The sequence below is a fragment of the Artemia franciscana genome, chromosome 13, assembly GCF_032884065.1.
Source record: "Artemia franciscana chromosome 13, ASM3288406v1, whole genome shotgun sequence".
NCBI lineage: Eukaryota > Metazoa > Arthropoda > Branchiopoda > Anostraca > Artemiidae > Artemia > Artemia franciscana.
Window position 1 is genome coordinate 24,423,487 of NC_088875.1, and position 14,786 is coordinate 24,438,272.

Here is a 14,786-nt window from a genome sequence, read left to right on the forward strand (position 1 = left end):
TCTTTTCTCTTCACTTTCATTTTTGACGTGCCACCGGTTTTCTTTTAACCGGGTATGTTTTTGCTCTTCATTTTCATTTTTGATTCGCTCATATGCTCGGTATCACATGTCTTCTAACTGCCTGTATCTTTGCTCTTCATTTTCATTTTTGACATCCTCTAATTGTCATTTTTGCATATCTTCCAACCGCCTATGCTCTTCATTCTCATTTTTGATGAGTTTTTGAATTTTGATTACTTCAGACAATTTAGCAATGGCCTTTGCTATAGCTGCCTGTATTGGTGTTGTCGCAATTGATGGTCCAGGTTTTGATTTTTACATCTTATCAGGTTTGATAGTTCAGATATTGGTTCTAAACAATCACCATTCATAGTAACTGCAGCTGCAGATTTCCGTTTTTCGGACCTTTCGACGGACAATATCTATATATATATAAAAATAAGTTGTCTGTGTGTGTGTGTGTGTCGAGTGACGTCATGTTTGTGTGTCGACTGACGTCATATTTGTTGATTGACAAAATTAAACACCGGGACATCGGGACACAAATGACGACCGGGACACCGGGACATCTATCTATATAAAAATAAGTTGTCTGTGTGTCGAGTGACGTCATGTTTGTGTGTCGACTGACGTCATGTTTGTTGATTGGCGAAATTACACACCGGGACATCGGGACACAAATGACGACCGGGACATAGGGAATATAAATGACGACCGGGAAACTTAAAGAGAAAGCGACCGGGACACAAGGAATGTTCGATTAGCAATCACCATCAACAAAGCACCGGGACACAAATGACGACCGGGACACAGGGAATATAAATGACGACCATGACACTCAAAGAGAAATTACAGACCGGGACACCGGAACACAAATGACGACCGGGACCCCGGGACACAGGGAATATAAATGACGACCGCGACACTCAAAGAGAAATTACAGACTGGGACACCGGGGCACAAATGACGACCGGTACACAGGGAAACAACAACAACGGGGACGCCGGGGGGTACAAGGGGATATATAAATGACGACGGGGACACAGGGAATGTTCGAATAGCAATCACCATCAACAAAGCTCAAGGGCAATCATTAGAATAATGAGGTATAGATCTGAATACAGATTGTTTTTCCCACGGACAATTATATATTGCATGTTCAAGAGTCGGTAAACCTGACAATCTATTTACATGCACAGACAATGGGACAGCCAAGAATGTTGTACAGTCGCAAGTTTTACGTAGTTAAAAATATATATATATATATATATATATATATATATATATATATATATATATATATATATATATCTATCTATATTCACAGGTGGGACACAGGGACACAACTACAATGGCGCGTAACTAATATGGCGCGTAACGAATAACTTGCGCGCTTGTGGGGGGGCTTGTGTTGGGGTGGCGCGAAGCGCCACCCCAACAGCTAGTATTATATAAATAACAGATGCGTTGGAGACTTAGCAATGTCATTTATTCTATGCATGATGTACTAACATAGTACATGATGTCATTTATAAAAACCAAAATTAAGGCTCTTAACGAATTCTCAAACTTCTGACATTTGCAGATCGTTTTTTTTTTATGTTCGAAAATATCTCAAGATACTAATTTTCCCGAAAAATATGGAGCCATTTTTGGAAAAAATACATACATAAATATATAATCATTGCTTTTTTATAAGGATAGTACAGCAATTGGTTTTAATTCTGTAGTTTCTGGAAAGTTATCAAAACAAGTTCTAGAATTCTAGAAAGTAATCAACATACCATCCTTATTTCTGTTGTCCATGAAAATCCTGCTAAACTTATTTCTTTAATTCTTCATCAGGAAAATCTAGAAGCCAACCAATTTGCCACCTCTAGAAATTCTCCTGCCCTTCAAAATAGACAACACATTATTGTTTTGTTTCAAATATAATGTCTTCATTGAAAGATTTAGTGACGCTTAAGCACAATTCGCAAAGACTAACGAATATTAGGTAACCATGTGTAAAGCAGTCTATTGAAAGTAAAGAATAGATTTGCGGACTTCTTTAATAGTCAGCTCTGCCTTTTTTAACCAGTAAACTTTTAACATAAATTTTTACACAAAATATATGTGTATTGTACCTAGATCCTTTGAGGCTCAGGCCCCCAGTCCTACCCCCATTGTCCCTGGTTATTTCTGTAAAGCTGAAAGGTAATAAAATTAAGTTTTAGTACAGTATTAATAGCTAATCTTTACTATCAATTCGTAGGCTCTTATATTATCATTGAAGTAGATTTTGTTTGTCAGAATAACAACAAAGTGTGTATTTTTCAGACTGAATCCTGAAGATGTTTGATGACAGTGAAGAAAGTGGAGATGAATTATTTTTTTCTGGTGATATTGATGAGCAAGAAAATATGCGTGATTATTCTTCTGACAGAATTTCAGTTGCAAATGTGAAGAATATTCCGCAGGACATAAGATCTGTTGCTAAACAAAGTTTTGTTGACTATGAGATTTTCAAGCATCATGTGATTAGTGGAGATGTCTCAGGAGTCACAAATGCAATTGAACAAGGGATAGATATTGAGACCAAGCTAGATAATGACTGGACAGCTTTAATGTTTGCTTCATACCATGGTAGATCTGATGTGGTTCAAATATTGCTTGAAAATGGGACCAACCCGAGCACTCAAATTGATGGTTTTACTCCACTACATGCTGTCACTTCCAACTTTGAACTAGAGGCAGAATACGTCGACGCTATTATTTTTACTTTGCTTAGCCATGGAGCCAATCCAAATGTCAGCGATAGGTTCAAAATGACTCCATTAATGTTTGCCAGTAGAGAAGGAAGAACTGGTGCTGTGGAAAAGCTCATTGAGGCTGGTGCAATAGTGAATGCATTGGATTTTAAAAATTGGACTCCCCTTGGATGGGCCTCATACTATGGTAAAGGCCACACTGCAAGGAGTCTCCTTGATCATGGTGCTGATCCTTTAGTAGTGACGATTGATGGTGAAACCGCTGCAGATTTGGCAAGACTGAAAGGACATGAAGAAGTAAGAATTCATTTATTATAAGAAATAGCATGAAGCACAATCCCCGTTGCTTAACAAAAAAGTGTGTTAATAACATATTGCAAAACACATAACATAACTTATCACAACTAGCGGCAAAAAAGTATTATTTTGGGCTTAATAAGAACTTGAAGAATAAGGCATGATAATCTAACCAATTAAAAAGAGAGAAAGAATAAAATAATAAGAAAAGAAAAAGAAAGAATAAAGTATACAAATGTATTATATATTTGAATACCCTACCACAGAGAGAACTGATTTGTGTAAGCGTTGCCGTGACTGTTAGAAATTCGTGAATGTCGACATTCACTGGTGAATGTCTGAAATACCTTTTTTTCTCTTTAGATTTAGTCGGCGTTGCCAGTCAACTTTTTCAATTTAATGCAAGGTTTGATGATGGCAGGTCTGGTTTGGCTGGGTTAGGTTGGATTAGCTTAGGTTTTTAATCCGTTTCTTATTTTTATAACCAAATTTAACCTAACCAAATATAACCTAAACTTACATAATCTAACCGAACTTCAACTTTTAGCATCATAGCTTGCATAAGACTTTAAAAGCTGAGTTGCAAAGCTAATTGAGTCCAAGCAGAGAAAAGTTATTATGGACATTCACAAGTGAATGTTGACATTAATCCCGATTTCCAGAAGTCTTAGTAAAATAAGAATGAAAATTGACTATTGTGTGTTTGAATATTAGTTCAACTACTGCTGATGGCAGTCCATTCCTTGGTTGAGCTATTTCATAGGCTATTTAAAAGAGTGTTGGCTAATTTTCGTCTTGAAAGCTTGACGAAAATTTCGAAATGATTTAGCTAGATCACAAAACAATGAGAGAAAAATGAACAGTAATCTTTACCAAGGAAATCTATTTGGGGGGAGGGGGTGTTTGGTTGGCTCCAAACTTTCATTGACCATCTCCATTACCCAGAGGAATGCACGTTTTGTTCTGGGGGGTGATCGTTAGGGGACCGGGAATGGTCAGAAAACTTTCTTGCTTAGCAGCAAATCTGCAATAACTTCATCAAAACCATTGTACATGCTGTTAGAATAAGTAACTACGCAAGAAACCGAGTGGAAGGAATATGCATTTGGGAAATCCCTGGGAACATTGAAGGTTACTCTAGCCTTATCTGTATCATGAAGCAGATATCAATTGAAGAGATCAACTCCTAAATGTGATCTAGCAAGGGATCTGTACTTTGAATATGTAGAAAAATCCCCCCTGGTATCCATTTGAGGCCTCCTGTCTGAAAATGTTGAGATAAACACATTTAAATGTAGAGAAGTTCAATATTTAGGATTTTAGAAATACTGTTTGTGTCGAGCCAGCTCTAAATGGGTACCTGGAGAAATCTGGGGAAGGTAAACAGGAAGGGTGTGCGAAAGCACAGGATGGTTGGCCCCCAACCCCCCATTGCACTTCCTGGCTGAAGGGCCAAGAAACGGAGATCAGCACCGCCGGGAGGGACTGCAAAGTCTAATGCCTTACCTTTTACCTTTTATTTGTGAAATGCCGTCCCACAGGATGAAAGGTTTCTGGTTCCACGCAAAGGTTTTGGGAATTTGTATTTTGAGAATTTACCTCTATTTAGTTCCATAGAGATTTGAAAATATTTTATTTTTGGAAGGGGTGGTTGTCAAAACCTAGGAGGTAAATCAAAAGATGCTATATGCATCTGTGTTTCAATTTTTTTGAAATTTATTCAGAAATGCCTCCAACATAGCCCCCTCTCCTCAGCCCGACCCCCAAACAAAATAAAATCCCCCTGAAAACGTCTGTACACTTCCCAATAACCATTACTATATGTAAGCACTGGTCAAAGCTTGTAACTTGCAACCCCTCCCCCAGGGATTGTGGGGGAGTAAGTCATCCCCAAAGACATAGTTATTATGGTTTTCGACTATGCTGAACAAAATGGCTATCTCAAAATTTTGATCCGTTGACTTTGGGAAAAAATGAGCGTGGGAGGGGGCCTAGATGCCCTCCAATTTTTTTGGTCACTTAAAAAGGGCACTAGAACTTTGCATTTTTGTTAGAATGAGCCCTCTTGCGACATTCTAGGACCACTTGGTCGATACGATGACCCCTGGAAAAAAAAAACAAAAAAAAACAAACAAATAAACACGCACCCGTGATTTGTCTTCTGGCAAAAAATACAAAATTCCACATTTTTGTAGATAGGAGCTTGAAACTTCTATAGTAGGGTTTTCTGATACGCTGAATCTGATGGTGTCATTTTCGTTAAGATCCTACGACTTTTAGGGGGTGTTTCCCCCTATTTTCCTAAATAAGGCAAATTTTCTCAGGCTCGTAACTTTTGATGGGTAAGACTAAACTTGATGAAACTTATATATTTAAAATCAGCATTAAAATGCGATTCTTTTGATGTAGCTATTGATATCAAAATTCTATTTTTTAGAGTTTTGGTTACTATTGAGCCGGGTTGCTCCTTACTACAGTTCGTTACCACGAACTGTTTGATAGCCTCTTCGCTCTTTTGTGCTCTGAAAATTGCAAGGCGTTTTGAAATATGTCAGAAAAATATTTAAGATACAGGTAAAATACTTAAAATACCGTTAAAATAGGTAAAATACTGATATTAGGGGGGTCTGTAAAATTATGGTAAAATACGTGAAATACCCAATTTTACCGTGACCAATTTTACCAGCTACAACACTAGCTAGGACTCGTAATATTTTTGTTTAGCCTAGTTAATTAACTTTGAGTTTTTTAGATCATTCCCAACCAAAAGACTGGAAGACTTGCGACGCAGAAAAAAGGGGCCCTAAATTTCGTCTCTTCAATTGACTTAAAAATGCCATTTCCAAAAAATGCCTTGCCAGATGGATCACTATGGAGAAAACAGACTTGAAACTAGTTTTAGCTGTATCATTTATGATGCCCAAAATAGGCAGACGTTTTTTTCTCTGATAGGCTTGATACTTACAGGGCCTGTAGAGAGGGTAAGATCGACCTCAATGACGACAAAAATGTTCTTTGGGGGGGAGGCAAATTGTTCTTTTCAAAATCCAGAACAGGGCAGTTTTTCTTTTTTCTTCAATCTTTTCAATATCTAAATGAGAATACCAAAAAAAAAAAAAAAAACATTTGAAATGAAAATACTGGAAATTTTTTTTTTCAAAACCAGGGGGGATCTAGGGTGCCAAAAATCTCCATTGACGCCACTTTTTTGTCGGAAATTATTTTACCTGCTGCTCCCTTAGTAAGGTCTGGCACAACTACTTTTGTGCTAAGATGGGGTAGCTGGGTTGAGCTATTGATAATGGTTCATGAATTTAATGACGGTTCCTGGTTTGATTGTCATAATGTTGATTAGAAAATGTTGAGATGAGGCGTGATCTGTTTTTATTTTTCTTAAATTTGCCCTTGGTATTGACATAGGGAGAATTTGGCAGATAGAACATGGCATAAAGTTAGAAAACACTTGAGCTACTGGGTGTGCTTCTGTGTTCAGCTTCAAATGAGCTAATCTAGAGTCTGTTGGTTTTTGGTAGGTTTCCCCTGCGTTTTTAATTAATTTAAAAAACTTTCCACAAAATAAGTTTTTCAAAAAAAGTAAAGAGCTACAACCAAAAATAAGCAAAAATGAAGTCAAACAACTTTCCAAGCGTAAAACTACCACAAATAACAATTAATAAATAAATAAAACCCAAGAAAAACAGAAACTACAATAAATAATTAAGTAAAAGTTAAAACAAGCAGAAACTAATATGAGTAGGGCTGACGCCTCCCATGCCTTCTGAAGAGCAGAATGTAATTTGTACTTTACTGAAAAAGGTTCTTAATTCAAGCTGAATGTTTTTATTTCTAATAATATTGAAAAAAGCACCGCCATAACCAAGGTTGGTAAAAAAAAAAATAATAAATGGACGTGGATTGACAGTATACTGATATTTATTCCTTAAAGTCCTAATAGCCTAAATTTGGATTTAATAAAGTTACAAAGTAAAACCATTTAGAATGCAGTTTGTTTTTAAAGTTCAGATTGTGTTCTGGTAGTAGGAGTAATACTAATAACAGAAGTAACTAAACAGTGGGTATTATCCCGCTTTCTAGAGTTATAATGAGAGAAAGGTTTAAATGGCTAGAGCACGTTCTTAGGATAAAGGATTACATATTGCCAAAGATTGTCCCTTTCGGCTATATATATATATATATATATATATATATATATATATATATATATATATATATATATATATATATATATATATATATATATATATATATATTATATTATATATATATATATATATATATATATATATATATATATATATATATATATATATATATATATATATATATATATATATATATATATATATATATATATATATATATATAATATATATATCCTATCTTTACAAGTGAGCAATAATTATATATACATATATATATATATATATATATATATATATATATATATATATATATATATATATATATATATATATATATATATATATATATATATATATATATATATATATATATATATATATATATATATATATATATATTCACACACACGCACACACACATATATATATATATATATATATATATATATATATATATATATATATATATATATATATCCTATCTTTATAAGTCAGCAATAATTGTGTATGTATGTGGGTATTTTTGATAAGTCAGAAGTTTGAAAAAAATTGTTAAGAGCCATAATTTTAGGAAAAAATAAATCGGCATTGCTTCAATAATCTAATATCTTTGAAAAGAGACAGTATGAATAGACATTAAATTACAGTAAAAATCTTGTAATTTCAAAAATATTTGAATCCATTTTAACAAGAGATTATAATAGTTTAAACACTTTAAAAAAAGAAAACCAAAAGTTTGATGCTTAGTAGAAAATCAGTGTTAGAAATCGGTCTTGCTTCAGTAATGAAATTTGGTATCTTTGACAAGACAGGAGCATGAAAGGACATTACATTGCGTAAAGAGCGAAAAACTGGTAATTGTAAAAATATTTGTATGTATTCTAACAAGGGATTGCAACAATTCAAAAACCTTTAAAAAGAAAACCAAAAGTTTGAAGTTTAGTAGAAAATTTAAACATGCCATTTTCATTTCATATTCCAAAAACATCATTACCGAATTTCTTTTGTTATAAGTACATAAAATGTCTTTTTAAGAAATGAAAAAGAGTTGAAATTTTTTTTTTAATCGCTGAAGCTATTATGCAAACCGCAAAAATATAATATGGTATAATAGTGTTTTCATTCAAACTTGAAAATACCTGAAAATTTTTATGTTAGTTTGTTTTTTCGTTAGATTAAATAAAAAAAACTAGTTTTTTTTACTGAAAGTAAGGAGCGACATTAAAACTTAAAACGAACAGAAATTACTCCGTGTATGAAAGGAGCCGTCCCGTCTCAACGCCCCGCTATTTACGCTAAAGTTTGACTCTTTCTCTAAATTCTACTTTATTAAACAGTAAAAAACTTTAGCGTAAAGAGCGGGGTGTTGAGAAGGGAACAACCCCTTTCATACACGGAGTTATTTCTGTTCGTTTTAAGTTTTAATGTTGCTCCTTACTTTCAGTTAAAAAAACTAGTTTTTTTATTTAATTTCTGAACGTTTTGTAATTAATGTATATTTGATTTTGGCTCTCCGCACATAAATTGTTAAAATGCAATTTGCATACTAAATCTTGTTTTGGCTAAATGCCTTTCTCTTAGTTTTGATCAGACGATTTTGAGAAATAAGGGGTGGGGAAGGAGGCCTAGTTGCCTTCCAATTTTTCGGCTACTTAAAAAGGCAGCTAGAACTTTTAATTTTTAACGAACGTTTTTTTAGTAAAAAATATACGTAACTTAAGAATTAATTTACGTAACAAACTTCTATATTCTTATATTTTTATTCTGTATATGAGGGGGTTTGTCCCCTCGTTAATACCTCGCTCTTTGCACTAAATCTTAAGTTTTGTCCCAATTCTTTTAGAATGACCCTGAATCAGATTAAATAAAAATACAAGTTTTTTTTAACTGAAAGTAAGGAGCGACATTAAAACTTAAAACGAACAGAAATTGTTTCGAATATGAAAGATGCTGCTTCCTCATCAACGCCCCGCTCTTTACGCTAAAGTTTGACTCTTTCTCTCAACTCTCGTTTTTAAAACAGTAAGAAACTTTAGCGTAAAGAGCGGGGCGTTTATGAGGAAGCAGTCCCTTTCATATACGAAGTAATTTCTGTTCGTTTTAAGTTTTAATTTCGCTCCTTACTTTCAGTTAAAAAAAAACTTGTTTTTCTATTTAATTTCTGAACGTTTTTGAATAATGAATGTTTTTGATTTTGGCTCTCCGCAGAGAAATAATTAAAACGAAATTTGTGCATTTATTTTTTTTGGCTAAATGGCTTTCTCATAGTTTTGATCGAATGATTTTGAGAAAAAAGAGCGGAAGAGGAAGCCTAGTTGCCCTCTGAATTTTTGGTTACCTAAAAAGGCAACTAGAACTTCTAATTTTTTACGAATGTTTTTATTTGTAAAAGATATAGATAGCTTATAAACTAGCCTACGTAACGAACTTTTGTATTCTCATGTTTTTATTACATATATTGGGAGGTTCACTCCCTCGTTAGTACCTCGCTCTTTACACTAAAGCGGAAATTTTGTCCCAATTCATTAAGAATGACCCCTGAATCACAAAAGCCGTAGAATTTATAGTTGAAATTACTAAAAATACTTTAGCATAAAGAGCAAGGTATTAGGAGGAGGTGAGCCCCTCATATGCGTAATAATTTCTGTTCGTTTTAAGTTTTAATGATGCTCCTTACTTCCAGCTGAAAAAAAACTTTTTCATATTTATTTTTTCATTGTTTTTTTAAATAATGCTAGAATATTCCGCGCTCTCTTCATGGAAATTTTCTTCCTCCGTGACAAATTCCTCGATTGAAAATTCCCCCAACACATTCCCCTCTTCTCAACCCCTCTCCCGAAACCAAAAAATCCCCTGAAAACGTCTCTACACTTCGCAATAACCATTACTATATGTAAGCACTGATCAAAGTTTGTAACTTGTAGCCCCTCCCACGGGGTCTGTGGGGAGTAAGTCGTCCCCTATGACATAGTTAAAAGGTTTTTTGACTACGTTGAATAAAATGGCTATCTCAGAATTCTGATCCGTTGACTTTGGGAAAATAATTAGCGTGGGAGGGGGCCTAGATGCCCTCCAATTTTTTGGTCACTTAAAAAAGGGTACTAGAACTTTTCATTTCCGTTAGAATGAGCCCTCTCGCAAGATTCTAGGACCACTGGGTCGATACGATCACCCCTGAGAAAAAAAAAAACAAAAAACAACCCAAACAAATAAACACGCATCTGTGATCTGCCTTCTGGCAAAAATACAAAATTCCACATTTTTGTAGATAGGAGCTTGAAACTCCTACAATAGGGTAAATAGGGTACTCCCTATTTTCTAAAATAAGGCAAATTTTCTCAGGCTCATAACTTTTGATGGATAAGACTAAACTTGATGAAACTTATATATTTAAAATCAGCATTAAAATGTGATTCTTTTGATGTAGCTATTGGTATAAAAATTCCATTTTTTTGAGTTAGCCGGGTCGCTCCTTACTACAGTTCGTTACCACGAAATGTTTGAAAGGCCGTAGAATAAATAGTTGAAATTACTAAAAATACTTTAGCGTAAAAAGCGAGGTATTTAGGAGGAGAAGAACCTCTCATGTGCGTAATAATCTCTATTCATTTTAAGTTTTAATGCTACTCCTTACTTTCAATTGAAAAAACTTTTTCATGTTTATTTTTTCATCGTTTTTTTTTTATAGTAATGCTAAAAAATCCTGCGCCCTTTTCATTAAATTTCTCTTCCCCCATGACATATTCCTCCAAGGAAAGATCTTCTCACATAGCCCCTCCCCTCAACCCCTGCCAAACCAAAAAATCCCCCTGAAAACGTTTGTACACGTCCCAATAACCATTGCTGTATGTAAATACTGGTCAAAGTTTGTAACTTGCAGCCCCCCCTGGGGACCTTGGGGAGTAAGTCATCTCCAAAGAAATAGTTATTATGGTTTTCGACTATGCGGAGCAAAATGGCTATCTCAAAATTTTGATTCGTTGACTTTGGGAAAAAATGAGCGTGGGAGGGGGACTAGGTGCCCTCCAGTTTTTGTGGTCACTTGAAAAGGGCACTAGAACTTTTCAATTCCATTGGAATGAGCCCTCTTGCGAAATTCTAGGACCACTTGGTCGATACGATGACCCCTGAAAAAAAAATTAAAATAAACACGTACCCGTGATCTGTCTTTTGGCAAAAAATACGAAATTCCACATTTTTGTAGGTAGGAGCTTGAAACTTCTACCATAAAGTTCTCTGATACGCTGAATGCGATGGTGTTATTTTCGTTAAGATTATATGACTTTTAGGGGTTTTTCCTCCTATTTTCCAAAATACGGCAAATTTTCTCAGGCTCGTAACTTTTGATGACAAAGACTAAATTTGATGAAACTCATATATTTAAAATCAGCATGAAAATGCGATTCTTTTGATGTATCTTTTAGCACCAAACTTCCGTTTTTAGAGTTTTGTTTACTATTTAGCCGGGTCGCTCCTTACTACAGTTCGTTACCACGAACTGTTTGATTAAATAAAAAAAACAAGTTTTTTTAACTGAAAGTAATGAGTAACATTAAAACTTAAAACGAACAGAAATTACTCTTTATATGAAAGGGGCTTTTCCCTCCTCAACGGCCCGTGCTTTACGCTGAAGTTTGACTCTTTCTCTTAACTCTACTTTTTAAAACTGTTGAAAACTTCAGCGTAAATAGAGGGGCGTTGAGGAGGGAACAGCCCCTTTTATATACGGAGTAATTTCTGTTCGCTTTAAGTTTTAATGTCGCTCCTTTCTTTCAGTTAAAAAAAATTGTTTTTTATTTAATTTCTGAACGTTTTTGAATTAATGCATGTTTTGATTTTGGCTCTCCGTACAATTTGCATATTAGTTTTTTTTTTGTTTTTTTTTTTACTAAATGGCTTTCTCATAGTTTTGATTTGACGAGTTTGAGAAAAAAAGGAGCGGGGAAGGAGGCCTAGTTACCCTACAATTTTTTGGTTGCTTAACAAGGCAACTAGAACTTTTAATTGTTTTACGCACGTTTTTAATAGCAAAAATATATGTAACTTACGTAACAAACTTCTATATTCGTATGTTTTTACTACGTATATGAGGGGGTTCGCCCCCCGTCAGTACCTCGCTCTTTACTCTAAAGCTTAAATTTTGTCCCAATTCCTTAAGAATGACCCCTGAATCACAAAGGCCGTAGAATCAATAGTTGAAATTACTTAAAAATATTTTAGCCTGAAGAGCGAAGTATTAGAAGGAGGTGAACCCCTCATATGCGTAGTAATTTCTGTTCGTTTTAAGTTTTAATGCTGCTCCTTGCTTTCAATTGAAAAAATCTTTTTCTTATTTTTTTTTTTAAATGCTACAAAATCTTGCGCCCCCTTCATGGAGATTCTCTTCCTCCATGGAAAGTTCCCCCCACACAACCCCCTCCCCTTAACCCCTCCTGCCCAACCAAAAATCCCCCTGAAAACGTTTGTACACTTCCCAATAACCATTACTATATGTAAACACTGGTCAAAGTTTGTAACTTGCAACCCCTCCGAATTAAGTCGTCCCCAAAGACATAGTTATTAGATTTTTCGATTATGCTGAATGAAATGGCTATCTCAGAATTTTGATCCAGTGACATTGGGAAAAATGAACGTGGGAGGGGGCCTATATGCCCTCCAATTTTTTGGTCACTTAAAAAAGGCACTAGAACTTATAATTCCCGTTATAATGAGCCCTCTTGCGACATTCTAGGACCACTGGCTCGATACGATCACCCCGAAAACAAACAAACACACATCCGTGATCCGTCTTGTGGCAAAAAATACAAAATTCCATATTTTTGTAGATAGGAGCTTGAAACTTCTGCAGTAGTGTTCTCTGATACGCTGAATCTGATGGTGTGATTTGTTAAGATTCTATGACTTTTAAGGGGTGTTTCCCCTATTTTCTAAAATAAGACACATTTTCTCAGGCTCGTAACCTTTGATGGGTAAGACTAAACTTGATGAAACTTATATATTTAAAATCAGCATTAAAATGCGATTCTTTTTATGTGGCTATTGGTATCAAAATTAAGTTTTTTAGTGTTCCGGTTACTATTGAGTCGGGTCGCTCCTTGCTACAGTTCGTAACCACGAGCTGTTTGTTAGGATCAACTCGCTACGTGATTGAGCTTACAGGTTTGAACGTATCCAGTTACATAATGTCGGTAATAAGGCTCAAAAAGAAAAATTTTGCGATTATTACAAATGATAATATTTGGAACCACCTGAACTATCAAACGCGATAATACCGAGAGAATAGCCTGAACAAATTAAATTCACAATTGGTGAAAATCAGCAACAATGACCACCAAATGAGACAAGACCAATACGGGCAGTTAAATCGAAGGGCATTGCTAAATTGTCTCAAGCAATCAAAATCCAAAATAAAGAAGAAAGACAAATGCGTAGATATGCAACAGCGAGTATCAAAATATGTCAAAAATGAAAATGAAGAGCAAAGAAGCGGGCGGTTAGAAGATACGCGAAAATTAGAGCGTGTCAGAAATGAAAAGGAAGAGCAAAGATACACATGGTTTGAAGACAAGCTACACCGAGAATCTAAGCGAGTCAAAAAAATCTAAATGAAGACCAAAGACACGGGTTGTTAGAAGATATGCGAAAACGACAACTAGAGCATTTCAGGTCACAAGAACAATCTAAATAGGTCGGGTTTTTAAGGAAATTTTGTATTTTTCCCAGTGTGGTTGTAACGAACTTGTGGTGACATTATAACATCAAGAAGAGGTGACGCCATGCCATCAGGAAACGGCTCAAATCGTCTGATATATATATATATATATATATATATATATATATATATATATATATATATATATATATATATATATATATATATATATATATATATATATATATATAAATTTTCGGCAACCTGTATTTTTTAATGACGAAAGACAAGCCGAGGTGAAACGAACCAAACAAATTGAAAATAATTTTCTTTTTTAGTTTTTAATTTTTTATCTTGTTTTAGTTTTTAGCTTCTTTAGTTTTTTTAGTATTTTCTTTTTAGTTTTTTTGTAGTTTTTACTTTTTTTAGTTTTTTTTCTTCTTTTTTATTAATGCTAAAGCCAAGGTTCGAACCTAGAACCTGGAACATAACGCTTTACCAACTCAGCTACTTCGGCTTGAATACATTTACCTTTTCTAGCTTTTTTTATTTTTATTTTTATTTTTTTCAGTTTTTTTTCTTTTTCAGTTTTTAGTTTTTTTAGTTTTTTATTAGTTTTTAGTTTTTTTCGAAATATTTTTTTTCCTTTTTTTAGTTTTTTTTTTTGGTTTTTACCTTTTTTTTAGCTTTTTTAGTTTTGTTTTCTTTTTTTTTTAGTTTTTTTTGTAGTTTTTACCCTTTTTAGTTTTTTTTATTTTTATTTTTTTTTTAGTTTTCTTTTTCTCCTTTATTTTACAGTTTTTTTCCTTTTTTTTAGTTTTGTTTTCTTTTCCAGTTTTTTTTTAGTTTTTAGTTTTTTTTTTCTTTTTAGTTTTTTTTGTAGTTTTTACCTTTTTAAAAATTTTTTTCTTTTTTAGTTTTCTT

The 14,786-nt window shown here is 34.0% G+C and overlaps 1 protein-coding gene across 1 annotated transcript in view; it reads left to right on the plus strand.

The window, feature by feature from the left end:
* LOC136034697 (ankyrin repeat, SAM and basic leucine zipper domain-containing protein 1-like) overlaps positions 1-14,786 on the plus strand; it is a 29,147-nt gene that overhangs the window by 10,549 nt on the left and 3,812 nt on the right. The window contains exon 2 of the mRNA XM_065716032.1: positions 2,320-3,047. Within this exon, the coding sequence (XP_065572104.1) occupies positions 2,334-3,047 (714 nt within the window). The 5' untranslated portion in view covers positions 2,320-2,333. The remainder of the gene's footprint in view (positions 1-2,319; positions 3,048-14,786) is intronic.